This window comes from Pseudonaja textilis, chromosome 10 (assembly GCF_049901715.1).
Source record: "Pseudonaja textilis isolate UNSWEBS1 chromosome 10, rPseTex1.2, whole genome shotgun sequence".
Lineage (NCBI taxonomy): Eukaryota > Metazoa > Chordata > Lepidosauria > Squamata > Elapidae > Pseudonaja > Pseudonaja textilis.
The window spans coordinates 1,722,213-1,741,949 of record NC_141999.1 but is presented as its reverse complement, the minus strand read 5'-3'; the positions used below and the strand labels follow the sequence as shown (position 1 = coordinate 1,741,949).

Here is a 19,737-nt window from a genome sequence, read left to right as displayed (position 1 = left end):
CAGTATTTCCTAGTCAAACCACAGATAACTACAGTGATCTAATAAATATCGACTTTACAGAAGACAATGTTGAAAAAGCACTACACAATCTAAAACCATCTCCATCTATTGGACCGGACAGAATATGTTCTTGCTTCTTAAAAAAGTTATCCACTGCCATAGCTGAACCTCAAAGCATAATCTTTGGAAAATCTTTCAGGACCAGCTCCTTGCCAAAACTATGGTCACTAGCCATGGTCATCCCCATCTTCAAAAAGGGAGACCCCAGCCTAGCTGAAAATTACAGACCAATCTCCTTATGCTACGTCACCTGTAAAGTCATGGAATCAATTATTAACCAATCCATTATCCTCCACTTAGAGTCAAACAATCTACTCTCTAATAAATAATTTGGTTTCAGAAAAAAACTATCCTGTAATCTGCAACTCTTACACTGCAAAAACATATGGACTACACAACTTGATCAGGGCAAAACAATAGACGCAATCTACATAGACTTCTATAATGCCTTTGATTCAGTGGTACACAACAAACCACTATTAAAACTAAAATCCTATGGTATCTCTGGACACCTGCATAACTGGATAGAAGCATTCCTGTCAAACAGACAACAAATGGTCAAAATTGGAAACATCCTATCAAATTCTGTACCTGTCAACAGTGGTGTCCCCCAAGGCAGTGTTCTAGGACCAACACTTCATAATCTACATAAATGACCTCTGTAATCATATTAAGAGCAACTGCGTTCTCTTCGCTGATGATGTAAAGCTATTCAACACCACAGTTAATTCTGCTACCCTTCAAAAAGACCTCGACTATGTATCAGAATGGTCAAACAAATGGCAACTTCAAATCTCAACAAATAAATGCTCTGTCTTACATATTGGCAAAAAAAATCAGAAAATAAAGTACAAGCTGAATAGTTAAGACCTTGTTGATGATCCAAACTCTGTCAAGCACCTTGGAGTACTCATCTCAAATGATCTAAGTGCTAGAGCCCACTGTAACAACATAGCCAAAAAGGCATTAAGAGTTGTTAACCTAATCCTAAGTAGCTTTTTCTCTGGTAATATCACACTACTAACGAGAGCATACAAAATATTTGCTAGACCAGTACTTTTTTTTTTCTTTCTAAATTTTATTTGAGTTTTCACAAAAAAATACAAATAAAACATCTTTTTTGAAAGTAGCTTAATCCTGGGTTACATTTCTTCGTACAGACACAAATTCAATTTCATGCTCATTTTTATGTTCTATTCCATATCTTATTACTGTTTTACATTTTCTACATAGCTTCTCCCCTCTTTTAATTTTCTCAATTTTATATTAATTATCTCATCTCAATTCAAATCATTATATTTATACTTTTTGTCTGTCCTGTTTCAATTTCATATTATCTTTTCTCATTAAACTGATTAGAGTATGACACCTTTATATCTTTTTAAGTTTATCCATTTAACTCTTATTTAAACTTCAATATATACCTTAAAGTTATAACATTCAATATAATACATAACTTCCATTCGGATTCTGCTTGGTACATTCTTAAAATACACACTATATTCTTTTTTAAAAAAGATTATAAATATATGTAATTAAAACAATACATTCCATTCCAATTCAATTCTATCATTAATGTTAATATTCATTAAAATCTTAACTTCTTTAACATTACTTTTCAATTAAATATCATACTTCCATGGAAACAGTTATAAGCTTTCCATAATTAATTCCCCCCTTCACTTATATTTTACAAAATATTAACTAATTAAAATGTTCCTGTCCCTTCCTAATTCAATTCTCTCATTTATTTTATTTCATTTATTTTATTAACAAACATTTCACTAGATTACAGTAACTATTTTATCCCTCATTTTAATCATACATTGTTTCCAATTTTCTAAAATTATTTCTATTACTAATATAACAATACAATCTTACGTACTTTTACAGAATCCCTTTTTCAGTTAAATTTTCACCCATTATCTCTAAATAGGCCCTGTTTCTCTATATCTTGTTTCTGTCCTTTGTAACTTCTTTTCCTTTCCTTCTTCCCTCTCTTCTTCTCTCTCCCCTTTTTACCCACTTGTCTCTCTACCTCTATTTCTCTTTTCTGTATTCCCCTCTTCTGTTGCTTTCCAATATTATAACTTATTTTTCGAAATATCTTTCTTTTCTTTTTTTTAAGCCTTAAATTATCCATTCTCTTTCCCCGGTTTCCTTTCTCTTCCCCACATAGAATTACTTGTTCATTAAAAATGGCTTCTTCTTTGTCCCAGTCTTCTTGTTTTCAGACGTTTCTTGTTGTTTCTCATAGTTCCAAATCTCCATTTCTAAGAATTGAAAAATAAAGCCAAAAGAACCCCTCCCTTGTGCATCTTCTTTGTACTTTTTAAGTTCCATTTTCAATTCATCCAGAAGTGGTGCCATTGTATAAATTTTTAAACAACCACCCAATTAATTATAGTTATTAAAATGCAATAACCAAGAATCCAAAGATCACCAAGTAATCCAAATTCACGAAAGCTGTTCCTTTTTGCTTTTTTTTCACTTTCTCTTCCTGGAGTTCTACTATTTAGTTGCCAAGTTTCAGTTAAAATGTATCCTTTAGAAGTCTTGTTGAAGTTTTACTGTAGATTCCTTTTAATTCCAGGCAGTCTCCTCCCTTTTTTCAGATCCTGCCCTTTTATTCTTTTTCTCTCCTTTCCTGCTTATAAAAAATTTTTAGTGACTAGAAATCTTTATTATCCCTTTGACATTTTGTTTTATTTTCAGCTTAATTGCCTATATTGATGTCAAAGCGGATTTTTTTTTTCTGATTTCTTATTTAAGTCTCTTAGTTGTCAGTATAGGGAAAGGGAGAGAAGAATAAAAAACCTTTCCCCTTTCACTTTCCTTCGCTGCTTCAGAATCTTCTTTGGGAATGATGTTATTTTTTTGTTTGTTTAAATTCCAGGGTACCTTAGTTGTTGCTTTTGCAATTTAACCCGGTCAGCCAAAACTTTCACTTCTTATCTTCCTCCTGCACATTCTTTTCTGGTCGAGTTCTTCTTTGAGGTGGCCATTTCTGACCACCGCTGCAACCGCCTTCGGGAAAGGGAGTAATGGCCAGCTGAGGAGGAGAGATGCGGCTCTCCTCAACCCTGCTGGCAGTCTCCCCCCTCTTCACCACCTCTACGGGGTGGCTTAGCCCCGAAACCAGCTGGCTTGGGGCACTCCAGCGGCAAGACCAGACCGAAACCGCGCACAATCACAGATTTCTTTCTGTCACCGAAGAAGTTCAAACCAGAGCATACAAAACATTTGCTAGACCAATACTTGAATACAGCTCATCAGTCTGGAACCATGTGTCTGATATTAACACAGTAAAGAAAGTCCAGAAATATTTCACAAGAAGAGTTCTCCACTCCTCTACTCATTGCAGAATACCTTATGCCACCAGACTTGAAATTCTAGATCTAGAAAAGCTAGAACTATGTCACCTTCGGTCCAATCAAAGTATAGTATATAAAATCATAAATTGCAATGACTTACCTGTCAATGAATACTTCAGCTTCAACCATAACAATACAAGAGCAAACAATAGATACAAACTCAAGGTTAACCACATCAAACTTGATTGCAGGAAATACGACTTCAGCAACAGAGTGGTCAATGTCTGGAATACTCTACCTGACTCTGTGGTTTCTTCCCCAAACCCCAAAAACTTTAACCTTAGACTGTCTCCTATTGACCTTACCCCTTTCCTAAGAGGTCTGTAGGGGGCGTGCATAAGCGCACCAATGTGCCTACCGTCCCTGTCCTGTTGTTTCTTTTATTTTTCTTATATGTATCCATGTATTCATAACTATGTTTATACTTATACCTATTATCTTGTAAGCAATTGACAAATCAAATAAATAAATAAATAAATAAATAAATAAATAAATAAATAAATAAAAAATATTGGTCCGAATAATTCATACATATTTTTATATAATTCACTAGGGAAGCCATCCGGTCCTGGTGTTTATTATTTTTCTGCTTGCTTTTTTAAGTTCTGCTGATGTTATTACTCTATTTATTATTTCCTTTTGTTCCTCCGTAATTGAACCCAAACTATTCTCCTCTAGATATTGTAATATCTTTTCCTCCATGACTTCCTCTTGTTTATACAACTTCCCCAAATAGCTTAGCGCAACGTGTTTTTATTCTTTCATCTGACAGCAAATATTCCCTTCTTTGTCTTTCAATTGTTGAATTAATCTTTTTTTCTTTTTCTACTTTTAGCTTATGAGATAGTCATCTACCTGGCTTATTTGCAGATTCAAAAAAGTTTTGTCTTATAAATTTTAAATTCCACGCTCTTTCCTCTAAAAATGTCAGATTTAATTTGTGTCTAATCATCATTATTTCTTTTTTCATTGTCATATTCTTAGGGTCTTTTTGGAGTCCGTTTTCTAATTCTTTAATCTTCTTCTGCAGCTCGTTTTGCTGTTTCCATTTTTTAAATATAATTTTTTTGCTCAGACAAATGTCCATGTGGCTACGATTAAAACACATAATCGTCCTCTTTTAACGACTCCATAATCCCTTGTGGGGTGGAGTCTGGCAAACACCAGTGTGGAGGTATATCCAGCAGATATATTCTCCATGTACCGAGAGAGAAATTGTTGTGGTCCCTCAGCAGCCAGTGGAGCTGGCAACAGACTCAGACAGTGAGGTGGTTGGGGAGGAACATGGGCCGGTCCTGGAGTCTGGGGAGGGCTCTGATGAGGCCTCTGCATCAGGGGCAGAGATGGGGCCAGGGCCGTCCAACAGGTATCAGCTGCCTTTGGAGATCAGTGGGGCAGAAGAGCCTGTTCCCAGTGCGTGTGTGCACAGAGCTGCCAGACGAAGGGAACAGCTAAGGAACAAGGGTCGATTCGGAAGTAAAGGCATAGGTAGATGGTGGATGGCCCTTCCCATAGGGAATAAAAGAGGAGTTTAAAGGGGAGTGGGCTTTTGCAGGAGACAGTTAGTTCATTCCTGCATTCTTGCCAAGTATTGTGGCGTCTGAAAGATATCGGCCTGGCCGCTTTCCAAGCCTGATAAAGGTCTGTAATTGTGAACTATCTTGGAAGATTGTTGGCTGGGACTTTGCTGGAGAGGAATTCACTGTAAACTCAATAAAAGGGGCTCATCGGGACAAGGACTTGGCTTCATGCTATTGGGGAAGCCAATAGGTCAGAACAGAAATATCTGCCTCTACCTAGGATCGAACTCACAGCCTCCTGATTGTGAGGCAAAATTAAAACACACAGTGTGATTAAAACAAAACCAAGCCAATATCACCAAACAGAGGCTGTCACACCTTGGTCATGTCATGAGAGTTGACTTGCTCAAAAAGTCATGTTGGGAGTGATCAGTGGAAAAAGGAGAAGGGGCTGTTCTGGCATCCACTGGTTGGACGCTATAAAGCAGGGGTGTCAAACTCAAGACCCACAGGGCTGGATCTGGCCCACAGGGTACTTAGATCTGACCCATGCTGCCATCCCACGGCGCCTCTGCCAGCAAAAAGAGAGCTCAGGACAGCTGCGTGGAGTCCTCCGAGCTCCATTTTCACTGGCAGAAGGCTAGCAGAACCAACGAAAAATCAAAGGAGAAATGTTTCCCTATTTGCATTTGAGCATGCAAGAAGGGACAGGGAAGGAGAAAGGGAAAGAGGAAAGAAAAAGAAGGGAAGAGAACAAGGAAGGAAAAATAAGGAAAGAGGAAGGAAGAAGAAAGAATGAAGAGAACAGAAGGAAGGGAAGTTGTAATGAGAGTGAGGGAGGGTCTGAGGGGAGTCCTGCCTTAGCATTTGGCCACCATAGGTGCTCCTGGTACGAGTGATTTAGAGCTGGCTGTGCTCACCCAGCCCCTCCCCACTCCCCCAAGGTCAAACACAACTCTGATTCAGCCCTCAATGAAATTGAGTTTGACACCCCTGCTGTAAAGGATGGCACTGGGATGACTGTGGCGGATCTGAAGGAAGCAGGGTGAGACAGAGGAGCATGGAGAGTGCTGACTCCATAGAGTGGCCAAGGGTTGGACACAACTGAATGGCAGATGGCGATGATGCCACCTGGCAACATTAGAGTTCCCAGAAGTACTGGAGCAGAAGCCAGGCTCTCTTTGTCAGAGTATTCATTAACTGGCAGAGACATAGTTAACCAAGTCAGTGAGTAGGCATGGTAACAGACTAGCCAAAAGGCTCTGGCCTAGAAAGTGAAACTATAAGTTCTCTCTGTTTTTTTTTTTTTTTTTTTGTCTGCTGAAGTTGAGTTGCTGTTCTGCTCTGAACCTGTAACATGCCTGCTTCTGTTTGAGTTTGCTCCATGTTGCAGAAACCTACAACTGGTATTGTAAAATCTACTTTATATGTTTATAAAGAAGTTAAATGAAACCTCAGCCATCTGTATTTACTTTACTGGTGCTGAATTTACACTGCAATACTCTGAACATCTTTGACTCAAAAGCCACCCTCCAAATTCCACTAGAGGCCAAGAGAGGGAAGAGAGAGCCAGAATGAAGCCCCCCCCTTTCACTTTTGGAAACCAACTGGATCCCCATGGACTCTCCCTTCCATTCCCACACTCACAGACCTGGGAATCAACAGGAAGGAAGAGAAGCTATGTGATTCTGTCCTCAGACGCACAGAGGAAGAACCAGCCAAGGAGCAGATTCCCGTGCTGGGACTGGTTGGTTCACATCCAGTGGACCAGCCCTGTTATGGATGGATTGGGAAAACTGACTGATCTCTGCAAGGGAAAGCTCTCTGGCGGATGCTCACCCCAGCGGAGGCTTCCTTCTGTGATTCCCTGAGGCTGGGCCTTGAGCTTCCCACCTCTGTTGAAGCCTCCACTCAGCTCCCTCTGGTGCCGGTGGGCAGAGGGCTCTGGCAGGAAGAAGCAAAGCAGATTTCCAGGAAGGACAGTCACAGAAACATTTTAAGGTGTCCTTTTATTAAAATGTGCGTCACTGTTCTGTGTGGCTTGCTTCACTGTTGTCTGGCTGTCAGCGTGTTCCCTGGGACAGCTGCTGTGGCCTCAGCACTTGAGCCGACCTGGGGGAGTCTTCAGGTAGTTCGTGGCCTGTGGCTCCCACCCATGGCAATGTAGACATCAATGGGGACGTTGGGCAAGGTCAGGCAGTGGCACCCTGGACATCTTCGCAGCTGTCTGCCCGGGAGAGAAAAGGTGGGGGAATCATTGGGTTTGCTAGAAAGTGCAGATGCGCTACCACCCAAGACAGCAACATTGGTCCCAGGGTGGCCTCCTTTGAAAAAAAAAAAAAGCGGGGGGGGGAGCCTTTTCTGGGCATAAATTGCTATCTAAACTTCACTGACTGAGTTTTCCTAGTGTGATATATCATTTGTTCTGGCTCTCCCTCTGGCTGGAGGGTCAGTGCAAAGAAACACAGATCTAATCCATTTGGAATTCACAGGGAGGGATACCCAGAGCTGTATGTAGACCCAAGTCTCTTTTTTTCCCATGGCTTTTTTGCCTTACTAAGGTTCACTGGCAACTTGCTGACTTTCAGCTGTAAATAATTTGAAAATTTTCAAAGCGGAATTCCACAAGTCTTAAAGTGGCCAAGATTGAGATACGCTACTCTACTGATACCACCGCAGGCAACTCCGTACCATCTCTGAAGGCTGTACAAAATTTAAAATGCAAGGAGGAAATAATCTCACTAAGGTGACACCCTATGGCACATAACTTGCTGAAATCAAGTGAAGGTATGCAGGAGGAGCCAGGGAGGGAAGAGAAAATTTGTTCCTGAACTTGAGTGCTTTCTCATAAAATATTTCCCACTGCTGGTCAAAAATATTCGTAAAGGCTGCATGGAACACACTTTGATTTTGCTGCCTGAAAGCCCGGAGTCCTCTGCAGTGCCACAATCTAATCCAGGGGAGAAAATCTGGTGCTTGTTAACCGCCTCGCATCGTGTTAAAAGACTGCCATGAAGTACACGGGAAAGAGGTACTGCAAAGCAAAGGAGCAAATTCCAGCATCAACGTAATTTCTATTCGTGCTGCTAGATCTCTGGGCTAAGAAGGCATGACCACCCACCCAGGGGGAAAAAGAAAAACGGAGGCAGTAGAAGTCACCCTCGGAAGGGGAGAAGCTTCTGATGGAGCCGTTTTAGCAGTCCGCCTATTCTGCTCGATAGATCTTTTGAGACCAAGCACATCAGCAGCACAAAGTAAATCTCCCCAGGACGTTGCAAGAGTGGCTCTAATGCAAACCACCCCTTGTCTACTTGAGCACCGTGTCACCACACAGTGTTGTCAAAAGGTGGGACTTGTCCGGTAAGGTCACCTTGGGCCTGGGTCGCTTGGGCTTCACTGTGGCTAGGGATGGCTGCCCACGCACCTCTCCCCACCCCCCAAAGCCCTGCCAACTATTGTGAGCATCTTCCCTTCGTGCCTCTGCTCTGATCTGCTGCTTTCCCTGCTTCGATCTGACCAGCCCCTAAATTCTTTCTAATAAGCTACTACTCTAAAACTACTGATACAAACTTAGTTTCTTTAGACCAGAGGTCTGCTGGCTGGAGAATTCTGGGAGTTGAAGTCCACAAATCTTAAAGGGGCCAAGTTTGGGGACCCCTGCTTCAGACCATATTTCTAGGGAAATTGTCCCTTTCCAAAATACATTTTGAAACTCTTCCAACAAAAGATTAACTTTTTTGGTAAATTTTAAATTTTTTTTTTTTTTGTGCCGCACATCCCATCTACAGGCACTGGGACCAGAATTTCCATGGCTGAGCAAAGCGATTGTTAAGTGAGCTTTTACTATTATTATTATTTTTTTGCACAACCATTAATTAAGCAAATCACTGCAACTGTTAAATGCGCCTGTGGAATGAATGCAGCTCCCCCCGTTGACTTCGCTTGTCAAATGGGCTGGGAAGGTCTCATGTCACCCTGGGATGCTTAAACTATGATATAAATACATGCCAGGTGTTGAGCCCTCCATATTTTGATCACATCAATGTGGGGATGCTGCGATGCTTGTGAGCACAAGAACCTGTTGTGAGTCCCTTTTTTTCAGGGCCGTTGTACTTTCAGTGGTTACTAAATGAACGGTTGCAAGTTGAGGGCCCCCCGTACTCAGCCAGGTGTTCAGCTCCAGGCTGGCTTCCTAAGCAAAGTTAACCTGGTGCTCAGTGGCTGCTGGAAGATCCAGCTCTGAAGTGCCATTTATCCGGCCGGCACCCTTAAAAGGACCCCTGGGAATCCTTAGAGGATCCCTGTGGGCCAACTTCTCTTTCCAAAGGAAGACACCCCCTTCCTCCCTTCCCACCTCTTAGACCGACTGGTTGCTCAGAGCAGAAAGGAGACGGAGTGGGACTCCATCGGGCTTCTCTTTAAAGTCCAAGGAACAACCTGGGCAGCTTTGCTTCTCTCTGCCGACTCTGTGCTCACCTTGTTGCAGCGCGCTCGGGGGCAACGGGCTCCTGGGTTTCGGGGGCCGTTGCCAGGCTGGGAGAATCTCCTGCCTCTATTGGAAATCTCCGAGCTTGTGGGGTCTCTTGGGAGCTCATGTCCGAGCCCCAGACCTGTCTGTTGAAGAGGAGAAGGGTGAGCAGGAGGAGGGCCCTCTTTTGTTCAACGCTACACATTACCCCCCCTTCGTAGACCCCCAGGTGGGCCTAGAACTGCCTTTGGAAAGGGTGGCCATGAGGACAAGGACCATGAAGAGCAACCCAGCGCCAGCTAATCTGGCAACACAAGGAAGCCCATGGGGCAGCCCAAATCATTTCTGGGGGTCCCACATTCTTCAGCCGATTGCATGACTCTGATTTTTTTAATTCCCACTTGAGAAGTTAATTTTAGATTTTTCAAGTCTTACTTTTTGCATGCGATGTCTCAAAATTATTTTAACACATAAATGGGGGTAGAAAAAGAAGTTGGAAATCAGTTGATGGAGTTGGAAACGAAACTGAAGGATCCCTGTGTCTTCTCTCCAGAGCCTCCCCCAGAGTTTTGTCTGGTGCCACCGTTATATCATCCAGGAGAAACCTCGTTTTCCTGGGCCTTAAGGACCGAGTGACTATGGAGCCACCTTCTGGATTGGCTTTGTTTTATTTTGATTTGGCTTATTTGGGTCTGGTTTTTATTTTATTTTGCCCTTCTGGTCAGCTGTCTTTCTTTTAATATTTGACTTTTAATTATAAGTCACCCATGACATTTAGGAGTCAGCCAGCCTATAATTAAAATTTAAAAACATTTTTTTCAAATGGAACAAGTGGATCCTATGCATGGGAATGTCACCAAATACCTAGTACGTCTATATTCCTGATTAATGTAATCCAGCCTTGATGGGACCACAAGCTATTGGCAACTTCTTCATAACCAAATCCACGACCCAGTTGCCCTCTGGCTACCTCATATGTGGACAGCTTTTCATCATACAAGGGCTCCACTTGTTATTTAAATGTGATCCTATGCCATTTGTGGCCCTTGGATCCTGGCACAGAAATCCTCTGCGGGAGAAGCGACCTAGCGTGGTGGCTCTGGGGTTAAAGGCTGCCCTTGTTGAGGAACAGGGCCGGGTGGGTGGCACTGCCCATCAGAAAAGCCAAGGAACCCAGTGGTCTCCCTTCTCCCTCGGAGCCTCTCCCTCCCCGCAGCTCTGCCCTAGCCTCACCAATCGAAGGAAGGCGGAGGAGGGCTCCCTACAGTCGACCTGGAAGCTTGAAGGGCCTACTGCAAAGGGCAGGCTGGGAGAGAGCCCAGAGGGAGGCCACGACTCCACTTCCATTGTGACACAAAAGGGCGGTGCCTGCATCACAATGGGACCTGATCTTCTCACTGCTTGGAGTTCTAGGCTAAGGAATGCCAGACCTCCCCCAAGTCACCTTCAGGCCATTCCTTTCCTGAGCCTCTGGCATCAAACGGGGGGTGTGTGTGGGGGGGTGGGCTTCTTCCTGGGTTTCTCCAGGCATCCATGCAATGGGCAGGAATGGAGAGTCGTCAGTCGTCTCCCATGAAGAAGCCAACAAGATCAGTAGGAAAAACCTGGCTCTACCGCTTGGCCTGGGGCCACAAGGGACTCGCTATGTTGGGGAAGGCTGACCAGGTAAAGATGATTCTCTCCCTCATCTTGGTTTTTAACTTTTAATTCTTTTATTACTTTTTTCTATGTTTGTTTTTATGCACCTTTTAATGTTTTATTGTATTGTAAGTCACCCATTGTCACTGTGCCAGTGAGATGGGTGGCATAGAAATTTAATCAGACTGAGCAGAGCGCATCTTGAATGCCAAGAGCTGTCAGAGAACATGATTGAAACTCCTTAATTTCGCAACACATGGGCAGACTTAACAGCAGGTGCAACGGAGAAACTGTGACCACCCTAGACCCAGCCAAGTCCCCAAATGCTAGGGGATTTCTGGAAGCCTGGCAATCAACACACACAAACAATATCTATATACTAGTCAAAGGAGACAATCAAAAAGCCAGAAAGAAAACAAAAAGAACTAAACCAATTTCGTTGTATACATGATGTACCATGACAATAAAGACTTTGAACTGAAACACCCAGATGAGCACAGCCAACACCAACTTTAACATCAGATTAATAATCAAGAAGCAAGCAATACTCTGATCAAAGGACCATCAATTCAGACCAACAAGCTGACAATAAACAAGAACCCAATGGAGGAAGCATCAGGAGGACCATTCCCACCAACACTGACAGGGCAAGCCACTAGTATATAAAATCAGAGCAAACCCCGCACCTTACTAGCATTGATGGTGTTACCTAGTTTGGGTAATGCAACGTCTGCAAGAAACAGCCAAGCTCAGAGAGCACCTAGGACATCACAAATTAAATAAATAATTTTTAAAAAAACCACGTTGAACCTCCAGAGCAAAATTTGCCAAGGAGACTAATAAGACCAATGCTTCCTTCACAATTCTATGTTCTGTTGGCATTTGCTTATACTTGTATACAGTAAGTTTGCAATAAAAAATTAGTGTTTGCATGGGAGTACCTGCCAATCCCCCCTCCCAAAGTTAAACCCCCAACTCTCCCTGATTGCAGCTATCCTGGATTACAGCAGCTGCACTAGTTCTGGTGCTTTTTTTGAGGGGGGGGGGAGACTTTGCCTAAGCTGGAGAAAAATAACAGAAAGCAAAGTCTGCTCTTAAATTGTCTCAGGAGTGGAGATTTCTTAGGAGAAATGTGATGCCCATTTCAGTTTCTCCAGATCTGAACTGTCATAACACTCACCTACATCTACTGGCTGTGAATGAACTCCACGCTCTGGCAGCTTCCAGGCTGATCAAAAGAAGCCATGCTACTGAAAAAGCCACTTTAAGATGTTCATAGAACAAAACTGTGACCTCTTGGCAACCGTCATCGGCAACCAAGGAAATCCTTCTGAGGAGTCTCAAGAGCAAACTGCTTAGGGAAATAACTGCAGCTACCAACTTGAAGAATGTGCCTAGACAATTTTGTGGTGGGCCTACCATGAAACTTTGAAAGGGTTTAGTAAGTGCTTATTTAAACATGACAAAGATGTTTTAGGCTAACAGTCGAAGGACTTCCTTGCAGCAGCCCTCCCCAGACCATGGCTTCCCAGGATTCAACTTCTCTCATGCCCAGCTTAGGTAGCCTTTGTAGTCTACAAAAGCAATCACTCTGGTTACCTGACAGCAAGACCAAAATCAGGGTGCAGAGGTGCCTCACCAGACCTCCTCTGAAATTGCTGTGATGCACTCGTGAGTTGGCTTGTTAGAATAAAAGATTGGCTTAAATGTTCTACTTCTATATCTGTCTACCACAGGTTCTCTTATGTCCCTATAGATGAATTCTACAGTTCTGTTGCTTTAGACATAATCACTGGGGCTTCTTCTTGTGATGTTTCAAATGTTTGCCCTAAGAATTTGATTTCATCAAGACAGGCAATACGGAAGGTGTCACAAAGACGAGGGGGTCAACCTATTTCCCAAAGCACCAGAAGGCAAGACAAGAAGCAAAAGATGGAAACTAATCAAGGAGAGAACCGACTTAGGACTAAGGAGAAATTTCCTGACAGTAAGAACAATCAATCAATGGAATGGCTTGCCTTCAGAAGTTGTGGGTGCTCCAACACTGGAGGCTTTTAAGAAGGAACAGGACATCCATTTGTCTAAAATGATCTCAGTTCTCCTGCTTCTGTAGCGATTTGGACTAGAAGACCTCCAAGGTCCCTTCTGAATTCTGCTAATATCATTCAACTATAGCCCCTGTGATTGCAGATTGGTGTACCAACATGTCTTTTGGGAGCTGAAAACATCCACACGTAGTAGCTTAGGTTGAAAGATAGTGTCTTTATCCACACCACTGTCACAATTCAGAGATCCAAACCAGGATTTATTTTTATCCATATGACTGTTTGGATCAGGTTTCGCTATAATCTTGTGCCCTCTGGGTATAGTAATTGCAATTCCCAGCCAAGACTGAGGAAAGACTCTCTTCTATATTATGTAGAATCTCCCTCTCCTAACCAATTCAATTGCTGAATTTGGGTGGATGATCTAAAGCTCAGTCTCTTCTCAGTACATCCAACAAGTAGAACTCCTTAAGCAATTATCTTCTTAAATAAGAGATGAGTTTGAGGGACTTGTGATACTTACTCTTAAGGCTTGCCTGATGTAGCTAGGCCCAAACCCTGCCAAGTAGTTTCAAGCCAGCAGACTTCCATGGTGTGGACAACTTAACCATCCATGTCCAATCTGATAATGATTAGCCTTACCTACACTACAATACGAGCTACAATGATTTCTTACCCAAGGCCTCACAGCATTGGGCCCCTTGTTAGGTTAACCCAACATCCCCCTGAAGGGTCAGGCCTGGAGCAACCCTTCTTCTCCTGAGGAGGATGTATGCCTGCTTCTCATTGGTGCCAAGTCTCTACCTCCCTCCCTGGTCTTCAGGTAACACAAGGTTGCATCACAATGGAGGCTCAAGTTTCAAGATGTCCAATCTCAGCTTCACCCCTCATCGAAGGACCTTGTCTGGGCAGGAAAAAATGATCTAGCATCCTGGGCTGCAGCCAATGCAGACCCTGGTCTGGGTGGAGAAGGACAGCGATGTATAGACTTTGTGATGACAGGATGTCCTGAGAATGACAGACGAGCGAGTGAAAGACACGATGGAGGAGTTTCTTCTCTCCCATGGTTACCAGATGGGCAAAACCATTGGAGAAGGAACATATTCAAAGGTCAAAGAAGCCTTTTCAAAAAAACACCAACGAAAAGTGGCTGTGAAAATTATAGACAAACTGGGAGGACCAGAAGGTAAGAAGCAGAATACAAAACGCTAAAACAAGACAGAGCAGATGGAATGGGATAGGGCATGTTTTTAGAAATAACTGGATTTCAGTTTCCAAGGGCCAAATTTTCCCCACTGCAATATTCTTTCCAAAAAAAATTTGTCCCACCTCTAAAGAAAATCTATGTCACTATAAGCATAGAATAAAATCCACTAGGACATCAAAACAAATTAGATAATTTGTGTTCTTTCCATGATGTCATTATGATATATGTGATTTTACTTGCTGTTCCCTGCCCCAATATAGATGCTCCAGTGGGTTGTCCCTGTAAACATAGATCTGTGCATTTTTATTCTACCATCAGTTGTATATTTGCAGTTTTGCAGACTTTGGTCCCTTCTGCATCTATCTTGCCAAGAGATATTTATCTGCCTAAAGGCAATAAGCTATAAGTACCATTTCAGAAGTCTTAGAAGTGTTAAACTGGATTTCTTTGAGGGCCGGATCAGCATTGTACTTTTCTGCGGGCCGGCCAGGGTGAGGGGGTGGAGACGGAGTCAGGCGCCTTCTGCATCACCCTGCTGGCCAAAACAGGATGCAGGGGGGGCACACGTACCCCCTGTGCCCCGTTTTGGCTTCCAGAAGCACTACGGGCTGGTCCTATTTCCAAGACAGCCCCGTGGGCCAGATTTAAGCACCCTGCGGGCTTTGAGTTTCATACCCCTGCCTTAGAACAAGCATATCTAATGTGGCTCCAGTCTGCGCAGAGGCTACACATGTTCTTGGTCCAATCTGACCCTTCTGATGGAAAGTATGTCCCTGGCCTAGGAAACAAAGGAAGGAGAAGCTGATGGGAGAAAGGAACTTTTAAGAAGGCTGAAGATTCACATTGATAGTAGTGTGTCTTACTTCAGTTGCATTTTGAACCGTTGCAGTTGGCTTTCCTATTCTAATTCGGCCCATGGCATAGCAGGCAGAAAATTCACAATTTTTTCAAACCTACCTTTAGCGCTGTGAAAACTTTCAGCAAATTGGATCTCATGCAAAAGTAAAGATGACGAAGAACATAATGAATGGGGACTAACCAGGGAGATTTATATTCCCCAAAACGTCCTTGAATTATTTATGATCGGGGGTATCTTCTAGAATACACGGCTGTATGAGTCACACATGCAACACTTTTAAAAAGACTTGCAACAAAAAGACATGTAATTTTGTCAAACGCCTTCAGTAAGGCATTTGACAAAATAGACCACAGCCTACTTCTTGCTAAGACAAAATAATGTAGGATAGACGGCACCACCACTAGATGGATACATATGGTAGTTGGCTGTCAAACCATACTCAACAAGTAGTCCTTAATGGTACTACATCTACTTGAAGAGAAGCAAGCAGTGGGTATCACAAAGGTCTTCTTTGTCCCAGTACTTGAAGGGGAATTTGTAGATGACATCAAGCTGGGGGAAATAGACAACACTTTGGAGAGTAGATTCAAAATGCGGAGGATCTTGACGGACTTGAACGTTTGGTCCTCTTCAACAAAATGCAATTCAGTGGTGAGAAATAAGGTCTTACATTTAGGTATGAAAAAACAAATGGACAGGCATATAATAGGTGGCACCTGGCTCAACAACACTGTGAAAGGGTCGTAGGTGTCCTAGTGGACAAACTCTTACAGTAAATAAGGGGCAGCAGTGTACTGCAACTGCCCAAAAAGCCAGTGCAATCCTAGGATGCATCAACAGAGGGATGGTATCAAGATTGCATGAAGTATTAATACTGCCTTATATTGCCTTGGTTAAGACCACACTTAGAATACTATATCCTACAGCTCTGGTCACGATACAAAAAGTTGCTAAGACTCTAGAAAGAGTGCAAAGAGCAACAAAGATGATAAAGGGTCTAGGGGCAAAGCTAAAGCTCGCAATGAATGGTTGAGGGAGCCAGGTGAGTTTAGTCTAATGAAGAGAAAGACTAGGAGTGACATGATAGCCGTTTTTCAATACTGAGAAGGGTCATCCTGTTCTCCAAGCACTGAGGGCCGGACAAGAAGTAATAGATGGAAGATTTTGAGAGAGATCCAACCTAGAATTAAGGAGAAATTTCCTGACAGTGAGAACAATTTATCAATGGAGTAGCTTGCCTTCAGAAGTTCTGGGTCCTCCACCATTGGGGGCTTTCAAGAAGAGATTGGACAATCATTTGTCCAGAATGGTATAGGGTCGCCTGATCAAGCAGGGGGTTGGACTAGCTGACCTCCAAGGTACCTTCCAACCCTGTTTTTCTCTGTTGTAAGCTGGCAACCACGTACAGGTCCAGGAAAACACCAAGGGGTATAAGTTCAGCTTAAATTAGCCCTTAACCTCTAACATTCCAGGTGTTGTCAAATTCCAAACTTCCAATATTCCAACATTCCAATCATCTTTGTTGGGAAACCCTTTTGAGAGTTCATCTTTGAAGGTCAGTCTCTATCTAGTCAGGCAGGGAGCCTTGAATGATAACCACAGCCTTATAAACTCTTGTCCCAAAGGAAGCTGGCTGCCCTGCCTTCTAATGTCCTTTGGCCATGATAACTTGCAGGTTTAATGGGATGAATTGCGGCTGATGGAATCCTGCCATTATTTCAATTGCTGTACATTCAAACTATATTTAATCCAATGGATTTGGGGACTGGCCCCATCCTCTTCCTGGGGTTTGACCCCAAGTCAACAGCCAAGCTTATAACCCCAAGGTTATAACCTTCACTGCTGTTGTTACATAGTCAGATTTATATACTGATCTACAAACCAGGGATACTTTCTCCCAATAATCTATGCAAAATATTTGATTCATTTGAGGCTGCATGTGTGATACAGAACTATTTTCTTCCATCCCTTCTGGGGTCATTAACTTCTGGGGATGGGCGTGTTTTCAAACTTGTCTTGCAAAGGCAGAATAGGAGCAATTGTCAATGCAGGCCCTCTGCTTTACCTGAGAAAGTCCCAGGAGGCAGTTGGGTATCATGTAATTTGAAAGCCCCCATGATAGATTAAGAAATCATTAATCAACAGGCATGTTTATTTCTTGCCCAACCCAAGCTCAGTGAAATAATTTGTTTTATTGAAGGGAGCCATGCAATTTCATTTCAGGGCTCACAGCGTTGCAAAGTTTGAGAACGGCTGTTCCCTAAATGCCCCCCTCCCCACAGATCTGTCTGGGTGCTTGAGCTGAACAGCACTGGGATGCTGTGGTACCCTTTTAATCATTTACAATTCTGAACAATTCTGAGAACCCTGGGAGAAACCAGAAGGATTCAGGTCCAGGATTCCAGGTGAATCACCATGAGAAAAAATGTTTCCAGCATCCCCAGAGAAAAAACCATTCTCCTTCCCTGGGAGCCAGGAACATCACAAGGAGCATAATGTCCATCGTCTCTCATTAGCTACGGTCTTCAGACTTCTTGTGCTTTGGCCCACTCTCTCTTTTGCCTCCCCAGAGTTCATTGAGAGATTCCTGCCTCGAGAGCTCCAGATTGTCAAGCGCCTAGACCACAAGAACATCATCCGGGTGTATGAGATGCTGGAGTCCACAGATGGAAAGATCTACCTGGTGATGGAGCTGGCAGAGAATGGCGATGTCTTTGACTGCGTCCTGCAAGGGGGACCCCTGCCCGAGAGCCGGGCCAGGGCGCTCTTCCGTCAGCTGGTAGAAGCCATCCGCTATTGCCACAGCTGCGGGGTGGCGCATCGTGACCTCAAGTGTGAGAATGCCCTCCTGCAGGGGCTCAACCTGAAACTGACAGACTTTGGCTTTGCCAAGTTGCTCCCCAAGAACCGCAAGGAGCTGAGCCAGACCTTCTGCGGCAGCACAGCCTACGCGGCCCCCGAGGTGCTGCAGGGGGTGCCCCACGACAGCAGGAAAGGCGACGTGTGGAGCATGGGCGTGGTCCTTTACGTCATGCTTTGTGCCAACCTGCCCTTTGACGACACAGACATTCCCAAGATGCTTTGCCACCAGCAAAAAGGGGTCTCCATCCCCGGCCACTTGGGGATCTCTGAGGAATGCCAGGACCTTCTCAAAAGCCTCCTGGAACCAGACATGATCCTGAGGCCTTCCATCGAAGAAGTGAGTTGGCACCCATGGTTAGCAAGTTCCTGAGGACGGGACCATGTCGAAATTCTCCCCAAATAAAAGGGGACAGGCTGTTTCCAAAATGCTCACATATATTTTAACGTTATGCTCAGTTTCTAGTCTATCCTTAATCCACCGAGGGAGGCATTTTAAATATTCCCCTCTCATCAGGAACTGCATTCCCTTATCCAAAGACGCCTGCAAAGGTGGTTACAAATAAGTCAAAAGACCCAGAAAAATAGAGTGAAGGTGTCTAACCTAACCCTTGCTGGAATTTATTTCTCAAACACACAGAATCACTTTGAAATGTGGACTCTTAGAAACCTCCCACGGGATTCCAAACTGCAGGTCTCCTCCCTTGGCTGTTCTTCAGTGGCATGCCATCCGTTGGTATCCCAACTGGGAAAGGGAAGGAGGTTCTGTCATGAACCAAAGCAACTTGTTGATCCAAGGAGCATTGTAATCCAAATGAGCTGCCAGAAAATCATTCCCAACCTGGTGCCTTCCGGATAGGTTAAAGGAACCAATCTCAGAATTCCTAGCCCAAGTTTCCACAAAGTTCCTTGGCATGAATACCTGAGGAGGGTGTGTGGTATGTTCTAAGGCAGAGCTTTTCTGAGTCCCTAAGATAGAAATAAAAAACCTGGAGGCTGCCAGGAACTGAACCTGGAGCTCAGCTGTACAAAATATGGGCTCCAACAAGTAACGGTGTCTCCAGGATTTGTTTGCTGGTACACAAAACATTTTGAATTTGAGAAGTATCAAACTGGAAACCCCTACTTTAACAAACCAGGCCATCTTGAAAACTTGAGAAACAGATCAAACTATTAAGGCACCCCCTTCCAAATTAACAAAAGAGCCTGTTTCCCAGAGTAACTCACACTCAAAATGGGGCATTTCAAATTTGAAATGGTTTCAATTCTAATTATTTTGAGCTCCCTTAGCTAGCAAATATATTGGGAGAACTCCCAGATGCTAGCAAGGGAACAAGGCTCCTGAAAAGTAATGTCCACTGCAGCACCTATAATATATAGCTTGGTCCTATAATGCCACCCCTTTCCGCCAGTATAGCCAATAGTCTGGCTGGCTTTGGAGAGAGACTCAGTCCGACACGTCTTTCACTCTATGAACTTGGCAAGGCAGGTTGGAGGGGCTGAGCATCTTTCAGCACTGCCTCCCTTAGCCTTCTGACTGGCTTATCAGGAAGTGTGCATATCAGTCAAAGCCAAGTCCACCGCCAAGTTCCATTGTAGCAATGCTCCTTGCCTTCATTGTGTCTGGCACAGAATAAGGCCCAGGCCACCCGAGATATTTGCTTGAAAACTTAGAGGATGGGGGGAAAAAATCACAAAACCAGTATG

The 19,737-nt window shown here is 43.5% G+C and overlaps 2 protein-coding genes across 2 annotated transcripts; one reads left to right on the top strand and one right to left on the bottom strand.

The window, feature by feature from the left end:
* Window positions 1-6,966: 6,966 nt before the first annotated feature.
* Window positions 6,967-10,896, bottom strand: FAM229A (family with sequence similarity 229 member A). The gene is made up of 2 exons (XM_026702855.2): window positions 9,431-10,896; window positions 6,967-7,181 (listed from the first exon to the last, which is right to left on the bottom strand). The coding sequence occupies exons 1-2, from the start codon at window positions 9,625-9,627 to the stop codon at window positions 7,079-7,081; spliced, it is 300 nt and encodes a 99-aa protein (XP_026558640.1). The 5' UTR covers window positions 9,628-10,896; the 3' UTR covers window positions 6,967-7,078.
* Window positions 10,897-14,027: 3,131 nt separating this feature from the next.
* On the top strand, window positions 14,028-19,702 carry TSSK3 (testis specific serine kinase 3). Its single transcript, XM_026702733.2, has 2 exons — window positions 14,028-14,291; window positions 17,742-19,702. Exons 1-2 carry the CDS (start codon window positions 14,120-14,122, stop codon window positions 18,401-18,403), a joined length of 834 nt encoding a protein of 277 aa, XP_026558518.1. The 5' UTR covers window positions 14,028-14,119; the 3' UTR covers window positions 18,404-19,702.
* The last annotated feature ends 35 nt before the right edge of the window (window positions 19,703-19,737 follow it).

Bases quoted from the DNA above. Each gene is read 5' to 3' on its own strand.
- TSSK3 (XM_026702733.2), top strand. From the start codon at position 14,120: ATGACAGACGAGCGAGTGAAAGACACGATGGAGGAGTTTCTTCTCTCC. The intron at 14,292-17,741 runs GTAAGAAGCAGA...TTGCCTCCCCAG, and splicing joins CAAACTGGGAGGACCAGAAG to AGTTCATTGAGAGATTCCTG.
- FAM229A (XM_026702855.2), bottom strand. From the start codon at position 9,627: ATGTGTAGCGTTGAACAAAAGAGGGCCCTCCTCCTGCTCACCCTTCTC. The intron at 7,182-9,430 runs GTGAGCACAGAG...TCTCCCGGGCAG, and splicing joins CCCGAGCGCGCTGCAACAAG to ACAGCTGCGAAGATGTCCAG.